Source organism: Pristis pectinata, chromosome 6 (genome assembly GCF_009764475.1).
Source record: "Pristis pectinata isolate sPriPec2 chromosome 6, sPriPec2.1.pri, whole genome shotgun sequence".
Lineage (NCBI taxonomy): Eukaryota > Metazoa > Chordata > Chondrichthyes > Rhinopristiformes > Pristidae > Pristis > Pristis pectinata.
In genome coordinates this window covers 68,586,576-68,611,569 of record NC_067410.1, presented here as the reverse complement: position 1 = coordinate 68,611,569, position 24,994 = coordinate 68,586,576, and the positions used below count along the sequence as shown (strand labels likewise).

Genomic DNA, 24,994 nt, shown 5'->3' with positions numbered 1-24,994 from the left:
ACTGAATGTCCAGGGGTACACAGTGTATAGGAAGGATAGGTGGGTAGGCAGAGGGGGAGGTGTGGCCATGATGGTTAGTAGCGATATAAAATCAATAGAAAGGAAAGACATTGGGTCAGAGGAGGTGGAATTCTTATGGGTGGAGCTAAGAAATAGCAAGGGTAAAAGGTCAATAGTAGCAGTCATATATAGGCCCCCTAATAGCAGTCAGGAAGTGGACGATAAGTTGCAGTTTGAGATAGAAAAGGCGTGCCAGTGACAATGTGAAGATAATTATGGGGGATTTTAACATGAAGGTGGACTGGGAAATCCAGCAAGGCGGTAGAACTCAGGAGAGTGAGTTTGTGGAATGTCTAAGGGACGTTTCTCTGGAGCAACTTGTTGATGAGCCCACCAGGGGATCGGCTGTTTTGGATTGGGTGCTGTGTAATGAACCGGAGGTGATTAGGGAACTAAAGGTAAAGGAACCACTGGGAACCAGTGATCACAATATAATTGAGTTCAGTTTCAAGTTTGAGAAGGAGAAGCTGATAACTGGTGTATTGATATTTCAGTGGAACAAAGGAAATTACAATGGTATGAGAGAAGAGTTGGCCCAAATTGATTGGAAGAGTAAGCTAGCTGGAGGGACGGCGGAGGAGAAATGGAAGGAATTTCTACAAGAAATAAGGAAAATGCAGGATAGATATATTCCAAGAAAAAAGGTTTTGAATGGGAAAAAAGGCACAAATGTGGATAACGAGAGAGGTGAAGGCTAAAATAAAAGCAAAAGGGGCAGCGTACAAAGAAGCAAAAATTAGTGGGAAAACAGAAGACTGGGAAGCTTTTAAAAACCTGCAGAGAGAAACTTAGAAGGTCATTAGGAAAGAAAAGATGAATTATGAAAGGAAGTTGGCGGATAGCATTCGAAAGGATACTAAGTTTTTTTAAAAACATAATGAGTAAAAGAGACACGAGTTCATATAGGACCAATTGATAACGGTGCAGGAGATATTATAATGGATGATAGAGAGATGGCAGAGGAATTGAATGAATATTTTGCATCGGTCTTCACCGTGGAGGACATCAGCAATGTGCCGGTTAGTCAGGAGTCTGACGAAATGGAACTGAGTTCAGTTAAGATTACTAGGGAGACGGTGCTAGGAAAACTAAATGGGCTAAAGACTGATAAGTCTCCCGGACCGGATGAGGTGCATCACCGGGTTCTGAATGGGGTGGCTTTAGAGATAGCGGAGACATTGGTGATAATTTTCCAGGAATCGATAGATTCCGGCATGGTTCCGGAGGACTGGAGGGTCGCAAATGTAGTTCCACTGTATAAGAAAGGTGGGAGGCAGCATAATGGAAATTACAGACCTATTAGTCTGAAGTCAGTGGTGGGAGTTATTGGAATCTATCCTCAAGGATGGGGTTACGGAATACCTAGAGGCGCAAGGCAAGATAGGTCCTCGCCAACATGGTTTTGTGAAGGGAAGATCCTGCCTGACCAAACTATTGGAGTTTTTTTTTGAAGAAATCACAGGTAGGGTGGATAAGGGAGAGGCGGTAGATGTTGTGTATTTAGACTTTCAAAAGGCCTTCAATAAGGTGCCTCACAAGAGACTGATTAATAAGATGAGAAGTCATGGAATTACAGGTAGGATAACAGAATGGGTGGAGCATTGGCTGGTTGGCAGGAAGCAAAGAGTGGAAATAAAAGGATCTAGTTCTGGTTGGCTACCGGTTACTAGTGGTGTGCCGCAGGGGTCAGTGTTGGGGCCGCTCCTTTTTACCTTGTACATTAATGATTTGGATGATGGAATAAATGGTTTCGTGGCTAAGTTTGCAGATTACACCAAGATAGGTGGAGGAGTAGGGAGTATTGAGGAGATAGGAAGGTTGCAGAGAGACCTAGACAGTTTAGGAGAATGGTCAAGGAAATGGCAGATGAGATTCAATGTTGAGAAATGTGCAGTTGTACACTTTGGAAGCAGAAATAAGCAGGCAAATTATTATCTAGAAGGAGAGAAAATTCAAAGTACGGAAGTACAAAGGGACTTAGGGGTACTCGTGCAGGATACCTTAAAGGTCAACCACCAGGTCGGATCGGTGGTAAAGAAAGCAAATGCTATGTTGGCATTCATTTTGAGAGGTATAGTGTATAAAAGTAAGGAAGTGTTGATGAGGCTCTACGGGGCACTAGTGAGGCCTCATTTGGAATACTGTGCGCAGTTTTGGGCCCCACATCTTAGGAGGGATGTGCTGACGTTGGAGAGGGTTCAGAGGAGATTTACGAGGATGATTCCAGGAATGAAAGGGCTTACATATGATGAGTGTTTGTCGGCTCTTGGACTGTACTCACTGGAGTACGGAAGAATGAGAGGGGACCTCGTAGCGACATTTAAAATGTTGATAGGAAAGGACAGAGTAGATGTGGCTAGGCTGTTTCCCTTGGTGAGTGAGTCCAGGACCAGAGGGCACAATCTTAGAATTAGAGGGTACAGTTTCAAAACAGAGATGAGGAGAAATTTCTTTAGCCAGAGGGTGGTGAATTTGTGGAACTCCTTGCCACGTACAGCAGTGGAGGCCAGATCAGTGGGGCCGTTCAAGGAGGAGATAGATAGATATCTAAATAGTCAGGGTATCAAGGGATATGGGGATAAGGCCAGAAATTGGGATAAGAATAGGTTTTTTTTGTTTTGTTTCTCTTCCCCCCCCCCCCCCCATTCCCCATTTCTCATTTCTTTTTTTCCCTTTTCCTTGGAGCAGACTCGATGGGCCAAATGGCCTGCTGCTGCTCCCTTGTCTTGTGATCTGGTGAATATTACTGAATTACATTACTGAATTAAATGTGCTGAATAAAGCAGATTATAAAGGTCTTGTGCTTAATCAATGTGTAGTATTAGCTGAATTCAAGGCTAAGAACCTTTTCATACCAAGTTTCTTAAACTTGAGTGCAGTGTAGAAACCTTTATTGCAAAGCTTACATGTTCTTTTGCCTTTGTTGGATGAGAACAGGATTAGATCTGGTTATGTTCTTCTATCACTGATCCATCCATAACTGAAGTACAGTTGTTGCAGCATAGAAAGAGCCCATCAAACTTGCATTCTCTCCTGCTAGAGCAATCTATTTCATTACTCAGTTCTTTATCAAACCCTAAAAATTTTTCTGTTAAGTGTTTATCCAGATTCATTTTGAAAGCTTTGATTGACTGTTCCCATCTCATTTCCAGATGTGAGGGATTTTATGCATATGATTTGTTTTTCCTTGCAGTTTTCCCCATTTGGACATAATACTCCAGTTGTGGCCTCACTTATCTTTTTAGAGGTCCAACATGCCCTCTCTCCTCATGAATCCTGGGATCCCATATGCTTTACTAACCAATCTTGCAGTATGCCCTGCCATTTTAAAATACTTGCATTGATGTTGCAGAGGTACCTCTGTTCCAGCTTGCCCTTTGGAATTGTGGCATTTAGTCTCTAATGTCTCTCATTATTTCTTCTGTCATAGTATTATCATCTGCCATTTGTCCATTCAACTAGCTGTCTTGAAATCTGTTCCCATCCTACTTGCTGTTTATCTTAAAAGACTCATGTTGACTGCAGGGGAGATATCAGTCTGCACACCCTTCTCTATTGCATTAATTTACTTAGAAAGAAATGCATCTAGCACTGAGCCCTGGGGAATCACTACTGCCTCCTGTTTGCAAACAACTCTTAACAACTACACTTAATCCTCATTATCTTTTGAATTGCTATCCACAGTTGCATGTACTTGCTTAGCCCCAGGCCCCATCTTGATATTTTTCTTACAAATATATCCATATACTTGTACACATTGAGAAACTAATCATTGTCTGTATAAATATGGTGATCAGTTTTCAGACCACTTGTGTCAAGTCGCTCCCTGCTGTGTGCTGTTGTAATAGAGAGAGAGAGAGAGAGAGAGAGCAGGCTTTGTTTATACAGCTGCACCTTGTGATTTCAAAACCCAATCACTGCTTGTAAATTTCAGTGGAAGTATAATTTGTTAGCTAATATTTTTCTTGAGTTATTTAAGTGTTTTAATTGTGTTGATGTATTACTTAGAATATTATTGGGTATATTTATGTTCATTTAGGGGATTATTGGGAGGGAAGTTGAGGGACTCAGTGGTGTCTGAATTTTTTTGTTATCTACAGGAAGTCCCTGCCCCAATCTAGTGCAAATCACAAGGACTTAATGAACTGCTTACTGCTTTTAAACCAATTACATATCCATGCTTCTAACCTTTCCATGGTTCTGAATTTTTTTAACCAGCCTTTGTGTGGATATTAATCAAATACCTCATGAGGATCCATATAAATAATATCCACTGTATTTTCTGAATCACCTTTCACTGTGACCCCATTTAAAATAAAATGATCTGGTTAGTCAAACATGATTTGCTTTTAAGAAATTTGTGATGATGTACCTTCAGTATGCATTCTTCTCCAAATGATGCTTTTTCTTTGAATATTATTTCAAAGCAGTTTCTCCATAATGAGGTCAAATGGAGTGACCTGTAGTTGCCAAGGTACAGATCAGTCCATTTGGCCTCATTATTGCCTTGCACTCCTTTTTGAATAAAGGTGTTATGTTTGCCGTTCTCTAGTTTGCGAACATGTCCCCTGTATGCAAGATGATAAATTAGAAACTGCCAATATTTTTCTGTATTTCAGAGATTGTTGTCCAACAGAGAGCTAGATTTTTGCATTGCCTCAATTCTCTATAAAACTCCGACTAGGCCACAGCTGGAGTATTGCATCTTGCTCTGGTTGTCACACTTTCAGAAATGTGTGAAGTTCTTTGAGAGGTTGTAAAGAGATGTACCAGAATGATTTAAGGGCCATTTTCGCTGCAAGGTTAGATTGGAGGAAATTTGATAGATGTGCACAAAATTTTGACAGGTTTATTTGAGGAAGACGGATTAGTTGAAGCTCCAAGGACCGGAAACGCGGGTCAAAGTTTTGGAAAAAGGTGCAGGAGAAATGTGGAGAACAATTTTTTTTAGCACAAGTGGTAATGACCTGGAATTTTTTGCCTAAATTGATAAATTAGTTTATTGTCACTTCTACCAAAGTACAATGAAAAACTTGTCTTGCATACTGCCCATATAGATAATTTCATTACAATAGTGCATTGAGGTAGTACAAGGTAAAACAACAATAGGATGCAGAATAAAGTGTTACAGAGAAAATGCAGTGCAGGTAGACAATAAGGTGCAAGGCCATGATGAGGTAGATTGTGAGGTCAAGAGTCCATCTTATCGTACTGGGGACAGTTCAATAGTCTTATAGTAGTGAGGTAGAAGCTCTCCTTGAGCCTGGTGGTACGTGCTTTCAGGCTTTAGTATCTTCTGCCCGATGGGAGAGGAGAGAAAGAGAATGTCTGGGGTGGATGAGGTCTTTGATTATGCTGACTGCTTTACCGAGGTGCTGAGAAGGATTGACAGAATCTATGGAGGGGAGGCTGGTTTCTGTGATGTGCTGAGCTGTATCCACAACACTGCAGTTTCTTCTGGTCACAGGCAGAGCAGTTGCTGAACCAAGCCATGATGCATCAGGATAGGATGGTTTCTGTGGTGCATCGATTAAAAATAGGTGAGGGTCAAGGACATGCCAAATTTTTTTAGTCTCCTGAGAAAGTAGAGGTGCTGGTGAGCTTCCTTGGCTGTGGCGTCTATGTGGTTGGACCAGGACAGACCATTGGTGATGTTCACTCCTGGGAACTTAAAGCTCTCAACCCTCGTTCTCAGTACCATCAATATAGATGGGAGCATGTGCACTGCCTCCCTTCCTGAACTCGATGACCAGCTCTTTTGTTTTGCTGAGATTGAGAGAGAGGTTGTTGTCATGACACCATGTCACTAAGCTCTCTTTCTCCTTCCTGTACTCCGACTCATTGTTATTTGAGATACAGCCCACTATGGTGGTATCATCTGCGTACTTGTAAATGCAATTAGAGCAGCATCTGGCCACACAGTCATGAGTGTAGAGGGAATGTAGGCACCTGTGTTGAGAAAAATCGTGGCGGAGGTGTTGCTGCCTATCCTTATTGATTATGGTCTGTTGGTCAGGAAGTCAAAGATCTAGTTGCAAAGGGAGGTGTTGAGTCCCAGGAGTTTTGAGATGAGTTTGCTTGGAATTGTTATATCGACGGTGGAGCTTTAGTCAATAAACAGTAGTCTAACATGGGTGTCTTTACTGTCCAGATGCTCCAGAAATGAGTGTAGGGTCAGGGAGATAGTACCTGCTGTAGACCTGTTTCAGCAGTAAGCAAATTGCAGTGGGTCGAGGTTGTCTGGGAGGCTGGAGTTAATGTGTACCATGACCAGCCTCTGGGAGCACTTCATGATGATATCAGAGCCACCAGGCTCTATGGATGGTGAAAGCCAAGATGACTATTAATTCCAAAAGGAAATTTGATGCACTGAAAGGGTTGCAGGGCTAGAGTAGGGGAATGAACTGAATGGTTCCCTCTGTACCACATCTGATCGTATCTTGTGGATAAATTAAAAAAAGGTTAATAAACCAATTATAGGATGAAGTATCCTTAGGCTAGATTCTACAGGAAAACTCAGTTAATCTGGCACATTTGGGACTATGGTGCTGGACTAGCAGATTTTCTGGACTATTGGATATTCATAATGTTCCAACATGCTTTTAATTCAGTTTTTTTATGTTACGCAGTAGAGTGATAAATGTTGCAGCAAACACAGCAGTTCGAAGGGAGCGTGGGAACCTCAGCCATGGTGAGTCACAAGGGAGTGCAGCAAGCATTACCTGTGAGCTCGATGCCCAATCAGATTCCCAATAGTCAGATCGCAGATTATTGGAGTTTGAGTATTTGATTTTGTTTTAGCGGGTATCCCTTTAATTTAGTGAAGCTGAAATTTATTTTACAGGCTTTTCTTTTGTTAAAAAGATGAATTTTAAGTAGTATTGTTGTTGTGCTTGGATAAATCACAGTTGAAGTGCTGTATAAGTTTTTCATGTGTTTGCCTGCACATTAAGTGCTCAGACTAAATATTTGACATATGATCTGTAATTTTGCAGTCACCTCAAGAACATAAAAAATAGGAGCAGGAGTAGGCTATTTGCTCTCAAGCATTCAACAAAATCCTGGCTCATTTTTACCTCCAACACCATTTTCATTCTCTGTCCCTATATCTGTTAATTCCTGCAATATCCAGAAGTCTTTCCATTTTTTTTATGCATTCAATTATTTTGTCTCCACAGCCCTCTGGGGAAGAGAATTCCAAATGTCTCATTTTAGTCCTAAATGGCCTGTCCCTTAATTTGAGACTGTGACTCATAATAATAGATTTCTTAATCTGGATGAACATCTCACATCCACACTGAGACCTTTCAGAATTTTGTATGAATTTTAGTTACTCTTTCTTGCATTTAGTGTTTCATATGGCATTTCTGTGTAGAAGAGCTTCATCAGATTCAGTTATAATGTCATTAGCAGTGTTCCTTGTCCTGTTGAATAGAAGTAATTTATATCTTCAGTTCATGACTTAAGTATAGAAAGCATATTTACATTTTCATTTTGCATCTTGTGTGACACGTTTGAGTGAACATAAATTGTCTTGTGTAGCTGCTCTATTATTTTAGTGTACAGTTATAAAATCTAAAGATGCATAAAGCTATTGAAAGTTAGAATTTATTTCACCTTCCTCCCTTTCACCTTAGTAAATCCATTGATTTCATGTTCCATGACCGTTTGAGTCTGAACAATAATTAAAATTGGTGAGTTACATAATTATGGAAATCAAAACTTAAGCTTGGCTTGTTCATACCAAGTATTTTGTGCTTGTTTTTGTCATGTGTTCCTAGGTAGGAGTGCAAAATTTTGGTTTGCTGCGGTTTCCCTTCCTAACCTGGCATGTTCAAACCAGGATTGAAGCATCTATTGTGCTGTCTTGTTGATCAGCTGACTCTGTGTAGCTGATTTTGAGATTTCCTAGTCGCAGTTAGTTTTATTGATTGTGGTCACTAAACTGCTTTATGGGAGTTTTCCGTAATCAAGAGTTTGACAGAAATGTAATGCAGGAAAAGTAATCTTGTCATTTTTTCTTGAAAATTAGGAATACTTCTTTGTAACCCTTTCTTGATCATATATAATTAACTAAAAACCTAAAGTGCAGTGGTCCTTTTTTCTAATGCCATGATATTTTCTCTTCATGAATGATGGCCAAAAGTAGAGAAGTTTGCTTTCAATAGATGATTACTGCAAATGGATTTCCACTGAAGTCTGTGCTTGAACTGGATCCTTTTCATTATCAACATGTTTTGATGACATAGTTATTTGGTGGACTGCATTCAAGATATTGGTCACTTTGTTGCGTGATGCCACCTATGAAACACATCAATTCAATAATTCAGTGCCTGGCTGCACTTTAATTATTTTGTGAGTGGCAAGCTTTGTGAAGATGGTCAACGACTGAGGTGGAGGTGTTACCTTGTATATTTGTTTTCTGGATAGTATACGGTTTAAGGATATCTTGCATACCAGCTTCATACTTAACACAATTTTTTTTTGTGTATCTATGTACTTTTATTTCCAGTTGAGAAGTTGTAATTTGTCTGAATCATACTTTTGTTGATGACAAAAACTATATGCATTAATAGTGTATTTTTAATGTAGAAAAATGTCCTATTATTACTACTTAGTGTAGCGTCAAAGGAGGAGCTATTTGGAGGGATTAAAGTAATGGCTAATAATTTCCTTAGTGGGGCTTGAGGTTCACTGCTTCTGTACACTAAACCAGCTGTTGTTTTGAGCAGGTCCACTAGTGTAAACTTTCTCAAAGAAGTTGGCCCTAACCTGATTGGTGAGACCCTAAGGAGCCAGGAGCTCAGCAATCAGGAATACTTTGACAGCCAGTGAAGTTGTGCCTTCAGACTGAACAGCTGCCAAGTAATTCTGTGGTTGTCTGACATTCACAAACATTCAAAAACTTAAAAACATTGTTTTGCGTGCCATCCATACAGATAATTTCATCACATCAGTACATTGAGGTAGTACAAAGGAAGAGCAATAACAATGCAGAATAGTGTTGCTGTTACAGAGAAAGTACAGTGCAGGCAGACAATAAGGTGCAAGGCCATAACGAGGTAGATTGAGAGGTCAAGAGTCCATCTTATTGTACTGGGGGACTATTCAATACTCTAAAAAGAGTGGGATACAAGCTGTCTTTGAGCCTGGTAGTACGTGCTTTCAGGCTTTTGTATCTTCTGCCCAGTGGGATGGAGGAGAAGAGAGAATGTCTGGAATGGATGGGGCCCTTGATTATATTGGTTGATTTACCGAGGCACTGAGAAGTATTGACAGAGTCTATGGAGGGGGAGACTGTTTTTTGTGATGTGCTGAGCTGTGTCCACAACTCTGCAGTTTCTTGCTGTCTCGGGATACAGAATTAACTCCATTACATCAGAATGAACTCAATTACATTAAAAATATAACTTGCCTATCTCCATCCTAGCCATTCCTCTCCATTGAAATGATTTGAATCTGTGCCATATCTAAGCTGGCAGAGACTCAGTAGATAAACATGCACAGTTCTGCCAGGAAAGGTATGTTACAGTAACAAGTTCACAACTTCTGTGCATAGTAAGTGACAGCACCAATCGGTTAAGAAATGAGACTTCTGGGTTCCCACATGCTTGTGCAGAGTCCGAAACTATGGTAAAATTAGAAGTACAAGTCAGCAGTTCTGGATGGAATTACTATATTTGGTAGGAATCTCTAGCAAAATATGGATAATCGGTTATTTTGCACTTAAGGAATTCAAAAATGAGTTGTTTCTGTTCAAAATATGAAGGAACATTGCCATTGATCTAGTTTGTAATAAAGAATGTCATACTGCATCAACTTTTTCTGTCCTCTGAACATATTGGTAACAGGTTGGGGGTTGGGTGAGACAACTATTTTGCTAGATATGGCAAGAATTGACTGACTGCAGTTAATAGCTGTGTTGTCAGGCTTGTCAGTTAAACAATTAGCTAAGAATTTCTGTTGTCCAGGGAACAGGCAAGAATGCCAAACCATTCGGAAACCTTAAAAAAAAATCCAGAAAAGCACACCAGTACAAAATGGCATCTGCCAGTTTTCCAAGTGAGATTAAAGCCAGTCTGGCAGCAAGGCGTGTCTAAAGATTTAATCTAAGAAATGCTGATTTCTAAGATTCTGAGTTAACACATTTCCTTTTGTTGAGTTTTGTTGCCTATTGTAGCTCTGACTTGAATCTTGATGATCTGTGAGTGAGATTGTTCATATTATCCAGCAGAACCCTCTGCTGGTAACATGCTGCACACTGTGTCTGAGAAACAATATGCATACCAGTCTAACTTACAGAAATTAGAGGCTGCAGGCTGTGGTTTTGCAATGTTTGAGTTCATCACAGCTGTTAGATCCCAGCTAACCTTACACCAGCTTACCTGCAATGCAGCCATCTAGTGGCAGGCAAATTAGTTTATGTACTTTTTGTAAGACTATAGAATTATATAGATGTTCAAAGAGTTCAAATAAATGCTTTGTTAATTATCGAAATTACAGTGGCTTTGATGGGTTTGTTAATACCTGATCATTGAAGAGAATTGACAACCTAATACATTAGCTTTATTTTTGTATTAATTTTCCTTAGTCTTACTTAATTACATTTTTAATTGTGATGGTGCCCTAATGAAAAGTAAACAATTCACATTATTAATATTTTTGTCCTATTTTGAATAATTAGTATTTTAGCATTATTTTTGAAAGAAGTAACTGAGAGGGTTAATGCTTTTGTCATTTTAAGCTTGTGGATAATACTGCCCCTGGTGGCGATACAAAAATACAAATCGAATTAATGAGGAAAAGATCACACCACAAGATCAGTTTGCAACTTTTCCCTAATCCACACATCTTAGAGCTTTTTCATTATTAAAGGATATTCTGCATGATGTTTGTGGATGGAAGTTGTAATGTAAAAGCTGTTTTTTTTTTGTTTTGAAAAGTTGGAAAATGGTTCTCAATTAATCTTAATCTGATTTCCAGTTGTTAAGATAAGTCCACGTTACATTATATATGTCTTGCAAGGAAATTTGATTCTGTACTTAGTGGTTATACAGTAGGAAACATTGTTCAAAATTAAGAATAAGTGAAAATGTAAAGAAATGAAGACAAATGTTACAGTGTGCAATACAGAATTATTCCTGTGGGTGTCTCTTTTCCCCTGTGATTACTTAAAACTATGCAAAAATGGGCAGTAAGTGGACAAAGTACAAAAGAAACTCGGATGTCTATTTTCAAATGGCACAATTTGAAAATGAGCTGAACTTCCAAAATAAATTGAAGCTATTAATTGAAATATGAACATACAAAGACTCACAGTTAAGGGAAATCTGTGGTGTTCAATTTTTTTTTGATGATTGCATTTTATTCTTTCTCAATTTCAACTTTTAATATCGCCATACATGTTACAAATAGACGTTAACTTTCATAACAAGTGTAGAATGGTAAAACTCTGATAATTTGCATGCTTGGGACTTCAATGGTGCTGGACTGCTGGATTTTCTGGGAACTATAGACCAGTAAGCCTAACATCTGTGCTAAGTAAGTTATTGAAGGGGATCTTGTGGGATGAGATACGCATATATTTGGAAGGACATGAGTTGATTTGGGATGGTCAGCCCAGATCTTGCATGGGAGATGATGTCTCATGGATCTGAAATAATCAAGAAGGTCGATGAGGGCAGGGTAGTAAACGTAGTCTCTATGGACTTCAGTGAAGCCTTTGATAAGTTGCCACATGGTGGCAGCTCAGGAAGGTTAGATTGCATTGGATCCAGGGAAAGTTAGCTCACTGGATACAGAATTAACTTAATGGTAGGAAGCAACAGGTAAGGATGGAATGTTGTTTTTCACTCGAGGCCTGTGACTGGTAATGTGCCTTGGGTCGGGACTGGGCTTGTTGTTTGTCATCTACACCAACAATTTGGATGAGAATGTCAAAGGCATGGTCAGTAATTTGCAGATAACACGAAAATAAGTGGTATCTTGGACAGTGAAGAAAATGATCAAGAATTACAGTGGGATCTTGATCAGCTGGGTGAGACGAGGAATGGCAGATGGAGTTTAATTCAGATAAGTGTGAAGTATTGCATTTTGATAAGTCAAACCAGGCTAGGACTTTCACGGTGAATGGTAGGGCTTTGGGGAGTGCTGTAGATCAGAGGGACTTGTGAGTACAAGTATATGGTTTTCTGAAAGTGGAGTCACAGGTGGACAGCGTGGTGTATGAGGCCTTTGGCACACTGGCCTTCATCAGTTAGGGCATTGAGTATAGAAGTTGGGATGTTATGTTGCAGTTGCACAAAATGTTGGTGAGGCCACATTTGGAATATTATGTCCTGTTTTGGTTCCCCTGCTATCGGAAAGAAGCTAGAAAGAGTACAGAAGAGATGTTGCCAGGATTTAAGGGACTGGGTTATCAGGAGAGGCCTGCAGCACTACAGCATATAAACGGGCCCTTCGGCCCATCCAGTCTATGCCGGCCTGATTTTCTGCCCAGTCCCAACCACTTGCACCCGGCCCATAGCCCTCCATACCTCTCTCATCCATGCACCTATTCAAATTTCTCTTAAATGTTACAGTTGAACCTGCATCCACCACTTCCGCTGGCAGCTCACTCCACACTTGCACCACCCTCCTGAGTGAAGTAGCTCCCCCTCAGATTTTCCTTAAATATTTTACCTTTCACCCTAAACCTATGACCTCAAGTTCTAGTCTTACCCAGCCTGAGGGGAAAAAAGCCTGCATGCATTCACCCTATCTGTACCCCTCATAACTTTGTATGTCTCCATAAGATCTCCCCTCAATCTCCTGTGCTCCAGGGAATAAAGTCCTAACCTATTCAGCCTTTCCCTTTTACTCGGGTCCTCAAGTCCCAGCAACATCCTTGTAAATTTCTCTGCACTCTTTCAAGCTTATTGATAACTTTCATGTAGGTAGGTGACCAGAACTGCACACAATATTCTAAGTTTGACCTCACCAACATCTTATACAACTTCAACATAACATCCCAACTCCTGTACTCAGTGCCCTGATTAATGAAGGCCAGTGTGCCAAAGGCTCTCTTTTCCACCGTATCTGATGCCACCTTCAAGGAATCATGGATCTGTATTCCCAGGTCCCTTTGTTCAACCGCACACCTCAGTGCCCAACCATTCATTGTGCAAGTCTTACCCTGGTTTGCCCTTTCAAAGTGCATCACCTCAAACTTGCCTGCATTAAAATCCATCTGCTATTTTTCAGCCCATTTTCCCAGCTGGTCCAGATCACACTGCAAGCTTTGATAGCCTTCCTCACTGTCCACTGCACCCCCAATCTTGGTATCAGCTGCAAATTTGCTGATCCAGTTTACCACATTATCATCTAAAACATTAATATAGATGATAAGCAACAATGGGCCCAGCACTGATCCTTGCGGTACACCACTGGTCACAGGCCTCCAATCAGAGAAACAACCATCTACTAGCACTCTCTGGCTTCTCCCACTAAGCCAACATTGAATCCAGTCAACTACTTCATTCTGAATGTCAAGTGACTTAATTTTCTGGACCAGCCTTCCATGCGGGACTTTGTCATAAGCCTTGCTAAAGTCCACGTAGACAACATCCACTGCCTTCCCTTGATCGACCTTCCTGGTTACCTCCTCGAAAAACTCTATAGGATTGTGCATGGCAGGTCATGTCTAACCAAAGCCATGTTGACTCTTCCTAATCAGACCCTGTCTATCCAAATACTTATATCCTGTCCCTCAGAATACCTTCCAGTAATTTACCCATGACTGACGTCAGGCTCACTGGCCTATAATTTCCCGGCTTATTCTTAGAGCTTTTCTTAAACAACGAAACAACATTAGCTGTCCTCCGGCACCTCACCCGTGGCGAAGGACGTTCTAAATATCTCTGCCTGGGCCCCTGCAATTTCTGCACTAGCCTCCCACAAGATCCGAGGGAACGCCTCGTCAGGTCCTGGGAATTTATCCACCCTAATTCACCTCTGGACAGCAAGCACCTCCTCTTCCGTAATCAGGATACGGTCCATGACCTCACTTTTTTTTCCTCAGTTCTATAGACTGTGTCTGTGTCTCGAGTAAATACAGATGCAAAAAAAATTCATTTAAGATCTTCCCCCACCTCTTGCGGCTCCACGCATAGGTGACCACACTGAATTTCACGACGACCAATTTGTCCCTTTACTATCCTTTTGCTCTTGCTATAGAAACCCTTCAGATTCTCTTTCACCTTGTCTGCCAGAGCAGCCTCGTGTCCTCTTTTAGCCCTCCTAATTTCTCTCAAGTGTTCTCTTGCATTGCTTGTATTCAAGCACCTCATTTGACCCTAACTGCCTATACCTGATATGTGTTTCCTCCTTTTTCTTTACCAGGGCCTCAATATCCCTTGATAACCAAGATTCACTTAACCTGTTAGCCTTGCTTTTTATTCTGTACAGATTATGTACTCTGCATAGTTTTTACTTTTGAAGGGGAGGCTAACACTTTATTCCTTGGAGTTTAGGAGACTAAGGGGTGACTTTATAGAATAAGTATAAAATCATGAGCGGCTCAGAGAGGGTGAATGCACACAGTTCTTTTCTCAGCGTGGGGAATCAAGAACTGCAGGGCATAGGTTTAAGGTGAGAGGGGAGAAATTTAATAGGAATCTAAGGGGCAGCTTTTTCACCCAGAGGGTAGTCTGTATCTGGATTGAGCTGTCAGAGGAAGTGGTTGAGGCAGGTAGATTAACAACATTTAAAAGACAGTTGGACAAGTACATGGATAGGAAAGTTTTAGAGGGATATGGGTCAAATGCGGGGAAATGGGACTAGCTTAGATGGGCAAGTTGGTCATTCTGGACAAGTTGGGCTGAAGGCCCTGTTTCTGTGCAGTGTGACTCTATTTTCTAGACTTTTGATTGTTATTCCCTCTTAGTGCCCCAATACACTTTAAATTCACTTTTTATTTGGATGTTACACAGCGTTGTACTAAATTCCCCGCTGAACCCTGTTAAGTTGAAAGGGTGTGCAGAAGTGCCCCAGTGGGTTTCAGGGCAGCACTGGAATAGGGGCTGTGATGAGTTTAGGAAAGTGCAGGAATGGGGGCCATGGGGAACATCCCTTGTGAACTAGTTGCCAAACCATCAGGATTTCCCAAATAGTTGAATAGCAGATTGCTTTGTTGTATTTTAATCATAAATATTTAATTAATACATCAACAAATGAAAATGTGTCTGATTTTGAGATTTAGAATTTCCCTCATTTTATTTATAAGTAATTGATCTGGGAAGGAATGTTACATTTTTAGTGTTTTCCTTATTCTTCAAAGCTGGTATTATTACATCAATCTCAGTTTTAATTTGTGGTCATCAAAGATAAAATTTTGATCTGCATGAAAGCATTTATGGCCAAGATGGGAAAATCAAAGAAAGAACTGTAGATTCCCAGAAATCAGAAATAAAAGCAGAAAATGCTTGAAACAAAAGATCATGCTGCTTGCAGGTCAGCATAGTGGCACAACTAGTAGGCCTGCTGCCTCAACTCCAAAGATCTGGCTTCAGTCCTGACCTCTGGTTCTGTCTGTGTGTTATCCCTGTGACCACGTGGGCTTCCGCTGAGTACTCCAGTTTCTTTCCGCATCTCAAAGATTTGTGGGTTGGTGGGGTAATTCACAACTCTGAATTGCTCTGAGTGTGTAGGTGAGTGTCAAAATCTGGGGGGTAATGATGGGAGTGTGGGAAGAATAAAATATGATTAGTGTAAATGGATGCTTGATGGCTGGAATGGACCTCGTGGGTGATGGGCCTGTTTCAGTGCTGTGATGACCGAGTGCAATATAAACAGTTAAAGTTTCAGGTCTAAGACCCTTCATCAGAACTTGGAAAGAGAGAACCTAAGTTAGCTGTAAGTTGCAAAGGCAATAGGGAAAGGATGGATAGGACAAAGGGAATATCTCTAATACCATGAGGGATGGGTTGCTGTGTGATAATCTGTTGATGAAGAATTTAGATTGGTTCAGCAGAACTGCATCTCTTAAATTTTCAAGATATGGGAGTAGACTGAAATTAAAAGTTCCAGAAACTGTCATATACTGTGAGAATTTTGGCAATTGTGAAAAGGAGAATCTTTCAAGTATTGTTTTCTAATGCTTCTCACTTGTTTTTAGAATTTGCCCAAATATGTCTTTCATAAAGACCAATCAAGAAAAGGAAGGAGAAAATACTTTACACATAATCAAATTAATTGAAAGATTGCATAAAAACAAGAGGAAGAAATTTCAGGACTCTAGCCCAGGTTTGTGTGCAGCAACGGTGCTGAAGAGATGATCACTCCAGAGATACCAGTGTTACAGTAAGTACATAAATCATAGATATTCAGACCATTGAAACAGTTATTGTAAATATCTGTTTGGAAAACAAAGGATGGCTGATGTTTCCTGAAAGTTGGGGAAAAAATTATGAATTGGAATATTTTCTGTAACAAAAAACTTCATACAATATTTTTGTTTTACACGTTACCTCAAATTTCCTGAAGATTGTTGTTGCATGATTAATATTTCAAATTTTACAACTGTCCAAAATATTGCAATAAAATTAATTGCAAAAAACAAATGGATATATTCCAGTTGTAAAATTAATATTGGTACTTGTAATTGGCATGTGTGGCTTCATCCATATACTGACAAATCTGACCCGTGCACGGAATTGTTCTTGTGTTTTTGCAATTTACTTTCTGTTCTGTATATTTTAAAACAAATACATCAGTTCTGTTGTATTGCATGTAAAATGCAAAGTACAATTTAACTTTGCAAGGTCTATCAAGTGTTGGTTTTGATGTTCAATCACTCTGATACTGGACAAGATATTTACAGTCTGACTAGTTATTTGACTGAAGCAGGATTACTTTGCACTGATCCAGAAGGTATTTTGAAAATTACCAAGATAATTCTGCATACAAAATAGTAGCACTTGGTTCCTTGGGACTGCATCATCATTTAATAATTCAATTCCACATTCTGGCTTACCAGTGGTAAAAATTTTCATCCATTATGAAGCATCTTATCTACCTCTGCTTTAAAAACGTTCAAAGGTTCTCTTCCACTGCGCTTTGAGGAAGAAAGTTCAAAAGACTCTCAGCCCCCATGAGAGGAAAAAAAATCCTCATTTGAGTTGAATGGGGGATTGCTTATTTGAAAACAGTGACCCCTAGTTCTAGACTCTCCAACACAAAGAAACACCCTCTCCACATCCACCCTGTCAAGCTCCAACAGGATCTTGTGTTTCAGTCAAGTCCCTCCTAACTTTACTAAATTTCAGCAGATGCAAGCCTAGCCTGTGCCAACATATTAACAACTTTGCTTAAATAAGGAGACCAATACTGTACACAGCACTCCAGATATGGTCTCACCAGTGCCCCATTTTCATTTTCAATTCTCCTAGCAATAAGGCATAAATTTCTGTTAGCTTACCTGATTACTTGTAGTATCTGTGTGGTGACCTTCTGCAAATCATGCACCACAGTAGCCAGATACCCCTCTATTTCAGGGCACTGCAATGTGAAAACAAGATCCTGTCAAAATGGGCAGTTTCTCATTTTTCCACTTAATTTTCCATTTGCTAGTTCTTTGCTCACTCACTTAACCTATCTAGCTTCATTTTGCCCTTTTCACAACTTGCTTTATTGCCTTTTTGTCATCAACAAACTTAGCAATTATACTTCAATGTATTCATCCAAATCATTTATCATGTATTCAGTGCATTGATTGTTGTGTCTGGCAATTTATGAAAAGTTTATTCTTAAATAAAAATGTTTGAAAGTAGGTAAATTATGTTAATGCCAGGGTAAGCACAGAACAAACTTGGAAGCATTGCTTGCATTGATATTATTTGATCATGTTTCCTTCCTTGCTTTATTGCTCCATTTTCCATATTATTTTTTTTATGCATTTCCACAGTGGAATCCTTAAGTGCAGTTTTTTTTCATTGTATTTTTGCTTAAGTTTAGCACAGGATGCATCTAGGAATAAGTAATCAACATTTGCTGTATTTTGCCCTTTTTATATTCCTTGCAGCAATTTTTATATCTGATAACTTAAAATACTGTGGCAACTACAATATTATGCTCATCATCCAAATGTGTTTGGCATTTTCAAGCCTCATTCTTATTTTGTATGATGACTACATAAAAAGACATGAGACAGAATATGGATGCTGTAGTTCTTTAGCTTTAAATGTCTGCATTGTATAATAAATCTGTGCTTCATTCCAAAAAGCTTATTTTTCTGAAAACAAAACCTATTCCTTGGTGCTAATGATTTAGATTTTTGTTGTTTGTGAGATTACGGAAGCAATTGAACAATAATTTTAAGGTTAATTAGTATTTTTAATTTTAAATTATTTTGTGATCTTTTCAGGGAGTCAACCAATGAAACAACCATTCATTCTGATGTCACTGGTGAATTCGATGACCCAGAAGTGAAAGGGCGGAAACGCAGAGCTCGAGGTCCTGGCAGGCCACCGGTATGAAATTTTTAAGTATCGACATTATTGTGTCTTTAAAAGCAGCGTGTTAGTGTACTCCGCATAATGGCATGTTCAGACCAAAGTGGAAGATTCTGAATATTAAAGCACCAAAATAATGCAGTTTTGTATAAAGGCAGAGCATTACGTACACTAGATTTCTGATAAGCTTCACTAAATTTGTCAGCATTCATTGTTTTGTTGCTTCGTATTTACATTGCAGTTGTTTTCCACATTTTATCTACTTAATGGAATAATTCATATGTCCTTAACACCTTGGTTCATTGCAGTATCATTTCTCCATTAATAGATTGTATGTAGTCTGATAATGGACCTGAAATGTTGATTTAATTTCTCTCCCCACTGATGCTGTATGACCTGCTGAATATTCTAACATTCTATGTTTGTGTTTATAATTGTTAGTAATCTTGAAGAGCTGGTATAATTTTGGAAATCAAATAAAACTGCAGATTCTGGAAAACTAAAATAAAAACTAAAATTGCTAGAAAAACTCAGCAGGTCAGGCAGCGTCTGTGGAAAGAGGAATAGTTAATGTTTCGGTTCTAATGAAGGGTCAAGGACCTGAAATCGTCTAATTTTGGATTTGCTTGGGTGGTGTTCTCAGTTCATATTCTGATTGTTGGATTTCAAGGTTTACTGCTAGCTTGGTATCCTTTCTCACTGAGGAAGTTGGAAATCCCTAAGAAATTTCTGTCCTGGTGCATAGAATTAAACAACTATAGTTCATATGGTCCTTGTGAAATTTAGACTCGGATGGCAGTGACCTTTCTGTACTGTTTAAGGTGGTCAGTTTTAACCGACCTATTAGTGCAAGTAACTAGGTATTTAGAATCCACAATTGGGGAAGTAGCTAGAGAAAAGGAAAAGTCTGGAAAATATTTTTTAAATGCAGACGACACTAAAATAGCTGGTATAGTGGATATGAAGGTTATAAAAAAAATTACAGGGGGATCTTAATCAGCTGAGTAAGTGAGCTGAGGAATGGCAAATGGAGTTCAATTCAGATAAGTGCGAAGTGTTGCATTTTGGAAAGTCAAATCCAGGTTGGACTTTCTCAGTGAATGGCAGGGACCTGGGGAGTGTTGCAGAACAGAGGGACCTTGGAGTACAAGTACATGATTCATTGAAAGTGGAGTCACAGGTCGACGGTGGTGAAGAAGGCTTTTGTGTCAGAAGTCAGGGGTTTGAGGATAAAAGTTGAGAGGTCCTGGTGTGGTTATATTGGACTGGTGAGGCTGCACTTGAAGTATTGTGTTCAGTTTTAATCGCCCTGATATAGGAAAGAGTGCAGAAAAGATTTACAAGGATGTTGCCAGGACTTGAGGGACTGTGTTATAGGGAGTGGTTGAACAGGTTAGGACTTGGAGCGTGGGAGACTGAGAGATGATCTTATAGAGGTGCATAAAATCATGAGGGGCATACATAGGGTGAATGCACTCAAGTCTTTTTTTCCCCAGGGTTGAGGAATCAAGAACTAGAGGTCAGAGGTTTGTGAGAGGGGAAAGATTTAATAGGAAGGAACTTGAGAGGCAATTTTTTTCAACACAAAATGTAGTGTGTATGTGGAATGAGTTGCCAGAGGAAGTGATTGAGGCAGGTACAACAACAACTTTTAAAAGACAGTTTCACAAGGACATTTGAAAGGTTCAGGTTATGGGCCAAACGTTGGCAAAAAGGACGAGCTTGGATGGGGCATCTTGGTCGACATGGACCAGTTGGGCTGAAGGGCCTGTTTCCATGCAATATAACTCTCTGAACTTTGCAAATGCAATATTTGTTGAAATATTATGCAAAGAAACACTAGTCATTGAGGCTTAATTAGCTGGCAAGACTTTAAAAGTTGGTTTATATCTGACTGGTTTAATATTGTAACAATATGCTTTCAATTTTGTGCCTGGATTAATTAAATGAAATTATCATTATTCTGAAGACCACTTACACAGGATGTGGCAATTTTAATAAATTATTGTTTCAAGATCATTGTACCGATGGTCTTTGAATATATTTTGTGAAATATTAATAATTATGGAGCTTGGTAAAATTTCTTGCATTGTGAATGTAGTGTGAATGTATCCCATTTGACATTTTTACAAAAAGAAGCACCTTGTATTTCCCAGACTGCTAAGAAGGCAAGACGTACTCCAGGAGAAAAAAGTCGTCTTAGCGCAGGTGGTAGAGCAAATCAGGGAAGAGCTAATGGTCACCATCAGCAAAATGGCGAAGTTGAACCAGTCACACTGTTTGAAGTGGTAAAAATGGGAAAGAGTGCCATGCAGGTAAATGGAGTATCATGTAATTATTGTGATGTGCTCATGGAAAAATTAATCCATTCCTGTGCATTCCTGAAGTTCCTAATTGTGCAACAGCAGAGAAACAGTTTGTATGTCTAATTGGGTTCTGACTTGTTCATTTACTCTGTTTTTTTGGTTAGACTGCAAAGGATGAAAATGAGTACTCTTTGGTTTCCAGGAGCCATTCTTGTTATTAGAAATCTGTTTTTCAAAAGAAGCAAAGCTTTCAAATGTTGGGCCAGAATATCTGACCAGCTATTCATCAGTTTTTTGCCTGTGTGAGATGATTGCCATGCATGCTATTCAGTAATGTTGCTGAACTTGCAACAGAGGACTCCTGTGTTGCATTAGTCTTGTCAGTGCACATGGCAGTTCATGTGACCGGCGCTCAGACACAGATCCTTCCCAAAAGCTTGTTTTAAATTTGTATGATGTCTGACAATAATTGACAACTTTTGTTTGTGCTGAATCTTTCAGACTGTACAAATATAATATTATTTACAGCAGTTCAGATCAATCATCTCCTAAAAGAAAATTTTTGAAATCAATCCTAATGTATACTGGAAAATTTAAATTGTCTAATGGGGTCCTTTAATGGAAGTTGTACTTAATTTCTTATTTCTCTCTCTTCCCCTTTGGTTGACAACCTTTATGCTAATTTTTAAGCTATTCTTTATTTTTACAAAACAAAAGTTATATTATTACACTGGTCGCTACCAATAGCAGTGGAATGGTTGACAGTTAATATTCCTTGGATGTTTAATATTGCTAAACTCAAAACTCAGTTGAATAGTAGAATTCTACCTTTGGAAGTATCTTGTTTTAAATTGAGAATCAAGTTACCAGAAGTCATTTTTTTGTAACGTTGTATTTAATTTGTAGACAAGATTGTGCATTAGCTGATGATTGAGCCAAAGCGTAAGATGCACTATTTCCTGCCCTTTGGTTGGATAGTGAAGGCTGCAATGTCTTTGACCTACTGAATCCTTGGTGACCCTGTTGGAGTTGGCATTTTCTTTTCTCGAATCCATGCCAGAAGTCACATGACTGGTCCTTGTATATATCAATTTTGTCATTGTTAAATGCATTCCCTCACCCCCCCCCCCAAGAAAAAAAAATCTAGCCTTGATATTTGAATCCCCTTTGCTAATGTAAAGCAATGTAGGAATATATTGTGATTCTGTTGGGTGAGTTTATTGATGGTGGTCTTAAAAACTAAAGAATATTGCAGACTAAAATAACATGAAACTAAACAAGACGTCTAACAAATAAAAACAAATGCCCTCAGAATTAAATAGAAATCTATCCAATTTGTAGTTTTAGATAAAACAAGCCTTTCGTGCTCAATTTACCTGATCTCAACTGCATTCAATTACCATGCGTTATGACATTATTTGAATGGATTTTGCCATTATTCGGGAATGGTGCAGAATAAAATAAAAATGCAGTGATCTATACTGATATAAGCGGAAGTGATATGTTGATATAGTGTTCAGGATGCTCTCTACATTAAAATGAACATACTGCCTGTTTTGTTTAAAGTTCAAATCTTATGTTTTAACACCAGTGAGAGAAAAACATCAATGCTAAATAAAACAGTTCAGTGGTTTTCAGTCAGATAGCAGTGAAATTTTACTTGTTTTTATCTATGTTTCTAAAAATTTAATCTGTTATGATATTGGTAATATTAAAAGTGGCACCAGGAAAGATGGACACAGCACTATGAATGGAAAGGGGAAAAAGTCAATTAAAAAATGGTTTTGCTGCTTTTCTATTACTCGCTCATGTGATTCTATTAAATTTTACATAGTTGTCTGGACAGCCATTTAGAAAAGGAATACTGTATTGTGCTGGGAAGCTTTTTAAATAGTCATATAGCATGGAAGCAAGCCAGCAGATACATGCTGACCAAGATGCACATCTTGGCTAGTCCCATTTACCTGTGTTTGGCCCATATCCCTCTAAACTTTTCCTATGCATGTACCTGTCCAAGTGTCTTTTAAATGTTGTTGATATACCTGGCTCAATCATTTTCTCTGGCAGCTCGTTCCATATGTGGACCACCCTCTGGGCGAACAAGTTGTCCCTGAGGTTCCTATTAAATCTCTCTCCTCACATTAAACTTATGCCCTCTAGTTCTTGATAGCCCATCCCCGAGGGGAAAAACAAATGTGTGCATTCTATGTCCCTCATGGTTTTATACACCTCTGTGAGATCACCCCTCATTCTCCTACACTAATTTGCAGTAGAGGGAATGCAACAATAATGTAATTGAAAGTCTGAGCCAAGATATAATGGATAAATTATATGGTGTAATATTACAAAATATATTAATCAATATTTGCAGCTCAGTATAGCAGCTGATGATCTGGCTTGAATGTGGTGTTCTATTCATCAACAATTAGCTGTCAATCTCTAAATGTTTTCCCCTACACTTCAGAGATGAACAAGAGCCAATAAGAGAACCCTCTGATGCAAGCTTCCCTGTCAAAGAGTGCAGAGGAAAGACACAATTATTTTCACAGTGCATTTTCAGCAGAGCTGTATTTTCTTTTACTGTGAAACTGCACTATTTTTACTTTGATCATTATAAACAGTCCAGTTTAGGAACATTTAACTTTGTTTTATATTATTTAGATAAATACTGTCAGAATCTTGATTTTTATAATCACATTTGTCTAAGAAAACATTTAACTCCAATAAACCTAATATCTTCATTTATTAAGGGTTTCATATAAGTTAAACAATGGCTGGATGGTTTGTGTTATAATCTCATTTGCAAGGAGTTCGTAGAATTATTCCACTACCCCCACCCAGGTCGCTGTCTGTCCAAGACCTCCTACCCCTTAGCGATCCAGCTGCAGTGAAAAAGTTTTGCAGTCTGGATCACTGCCATGAGGCTGGGAGGATCCTTACTTCACTGGTGAGGGACTAGTGGGCAGTCACTTAGAACATCATCTCAGCAAGTGTGGAGCAACTCTGCTGGTTGGAGAGTTATGCATTCTGGTCCATGGCTAATATTGAGGATGCAGAAAAAACAAAATAGTTATAACTTGGTGAATTTGTCCAATTTTTTTCACTGTGTGTTCTCCAGTTTTGAATCATGAATGTGCTAATTTTGTATTAGTGAAGTTGTACTGGTATCCTTGTCTGCTACCTCTTAGAAAGGGCTGGAGAATTTTAGAAATGGGATATTATTTGCTGTGGCACGAAATTTAAGATACCTGATTTTTGAAGTCCTTGGGTTAATGAGGTTTGAGTCTCAGTCAAGGAAAGTTGCAAGCAGAAAGATGGAAAGTCTAAAAATTTATATCTTGTCCTGAAAATAGTTGGCTCTTCTGTTCTGAGGACCCAAAAATAAAACACATGATATGTTGCAGCTCTATATTCTGCACTAGGAAGTCTTCATTTCCGAACAACATACACCATGTAGTTGCAATGATGAAGTTCTATAGAAACTTATAGTTCCTAACTCAGTATTCAATATGTTTGTGTATGTGTAATATAAAAAGTTAAAACATCTTGTGTGATTTGGAGCCTGGAGCTCAGATGATTGTATGAATTTGTAAATGCACCAATGTACATAGGAGGAAAAATATTATAATACGAGAACAGATCAAATATTTTTCCTGAGAATAGTAATGTGAAGTCTTTTCCAGTGAGTGGTCATGCAGTTGGTTAGAGGGTGTTAAATGCTGTAATGACATAATCTAAGGTTTATTCAACTTGTGTAATTTAACAATAATGTTTTTTCATAGTCTGTGGTTGATGACTGGATAGAATCATATAAACAAGACAGGGATATCGCACTTTTGGACTTGATCAACTTTTTCATCCAGTGCTCAGGATGTAAAGGTAAATCTAAAAGCCTTTGAAGTATTCTCTGAAGTGTTGTTATATGTCTCCACTATTAAACATTAGCTCCATCAGAGAATTTTGTTTTAAATTTGGTTTTCATTAAAACTGAGCAACATTTTTACACTGATACTTTATATCATAAGCTATCTACTTTTTAAGGGAAATATAATTAATGAAAATATCTAATGAGTGACTTCTTAGAGAATCATGGAATCAAAGCACAGAAACAGGTCATTCAGCACAATGTCCATGCCAATC

General features: G+C 38.9%; 1 protein-coding gene across 1 annotated transcript in view; it reads left to right on the top strand.

The window, feature by feature from the left end:
- The window catches only part of LOC127571428 (cohesin subunit SA-1), a 178,698-nt gene that overhangs the window by 108,705 nt on the left and 44,999 nt on the right, over positions 1-24,994 (top strand). Inside the window, exons 2-5 of the mRNA XM_052017770.1 lie at positions 16,214-16,398; positions 18,461-18,566; positions 20,705-20,863; positions 24,637-24,733. Coding sequence (XP_051873730.1) covers positions 16,370-16,398; positions 18,461-18,566; positions 20,705-20,863; positions 24,637-24,733 — 391 coding nt within the window. The 5' untranslated portion in view covers positions 16,214-16,369. The remainder of the gene's footprint in view (positions 1-16,213; positions 16,399-18,460; positions 18,567-20,704; positions 20,864-24,636; positions 24,734-24,994) is intronic.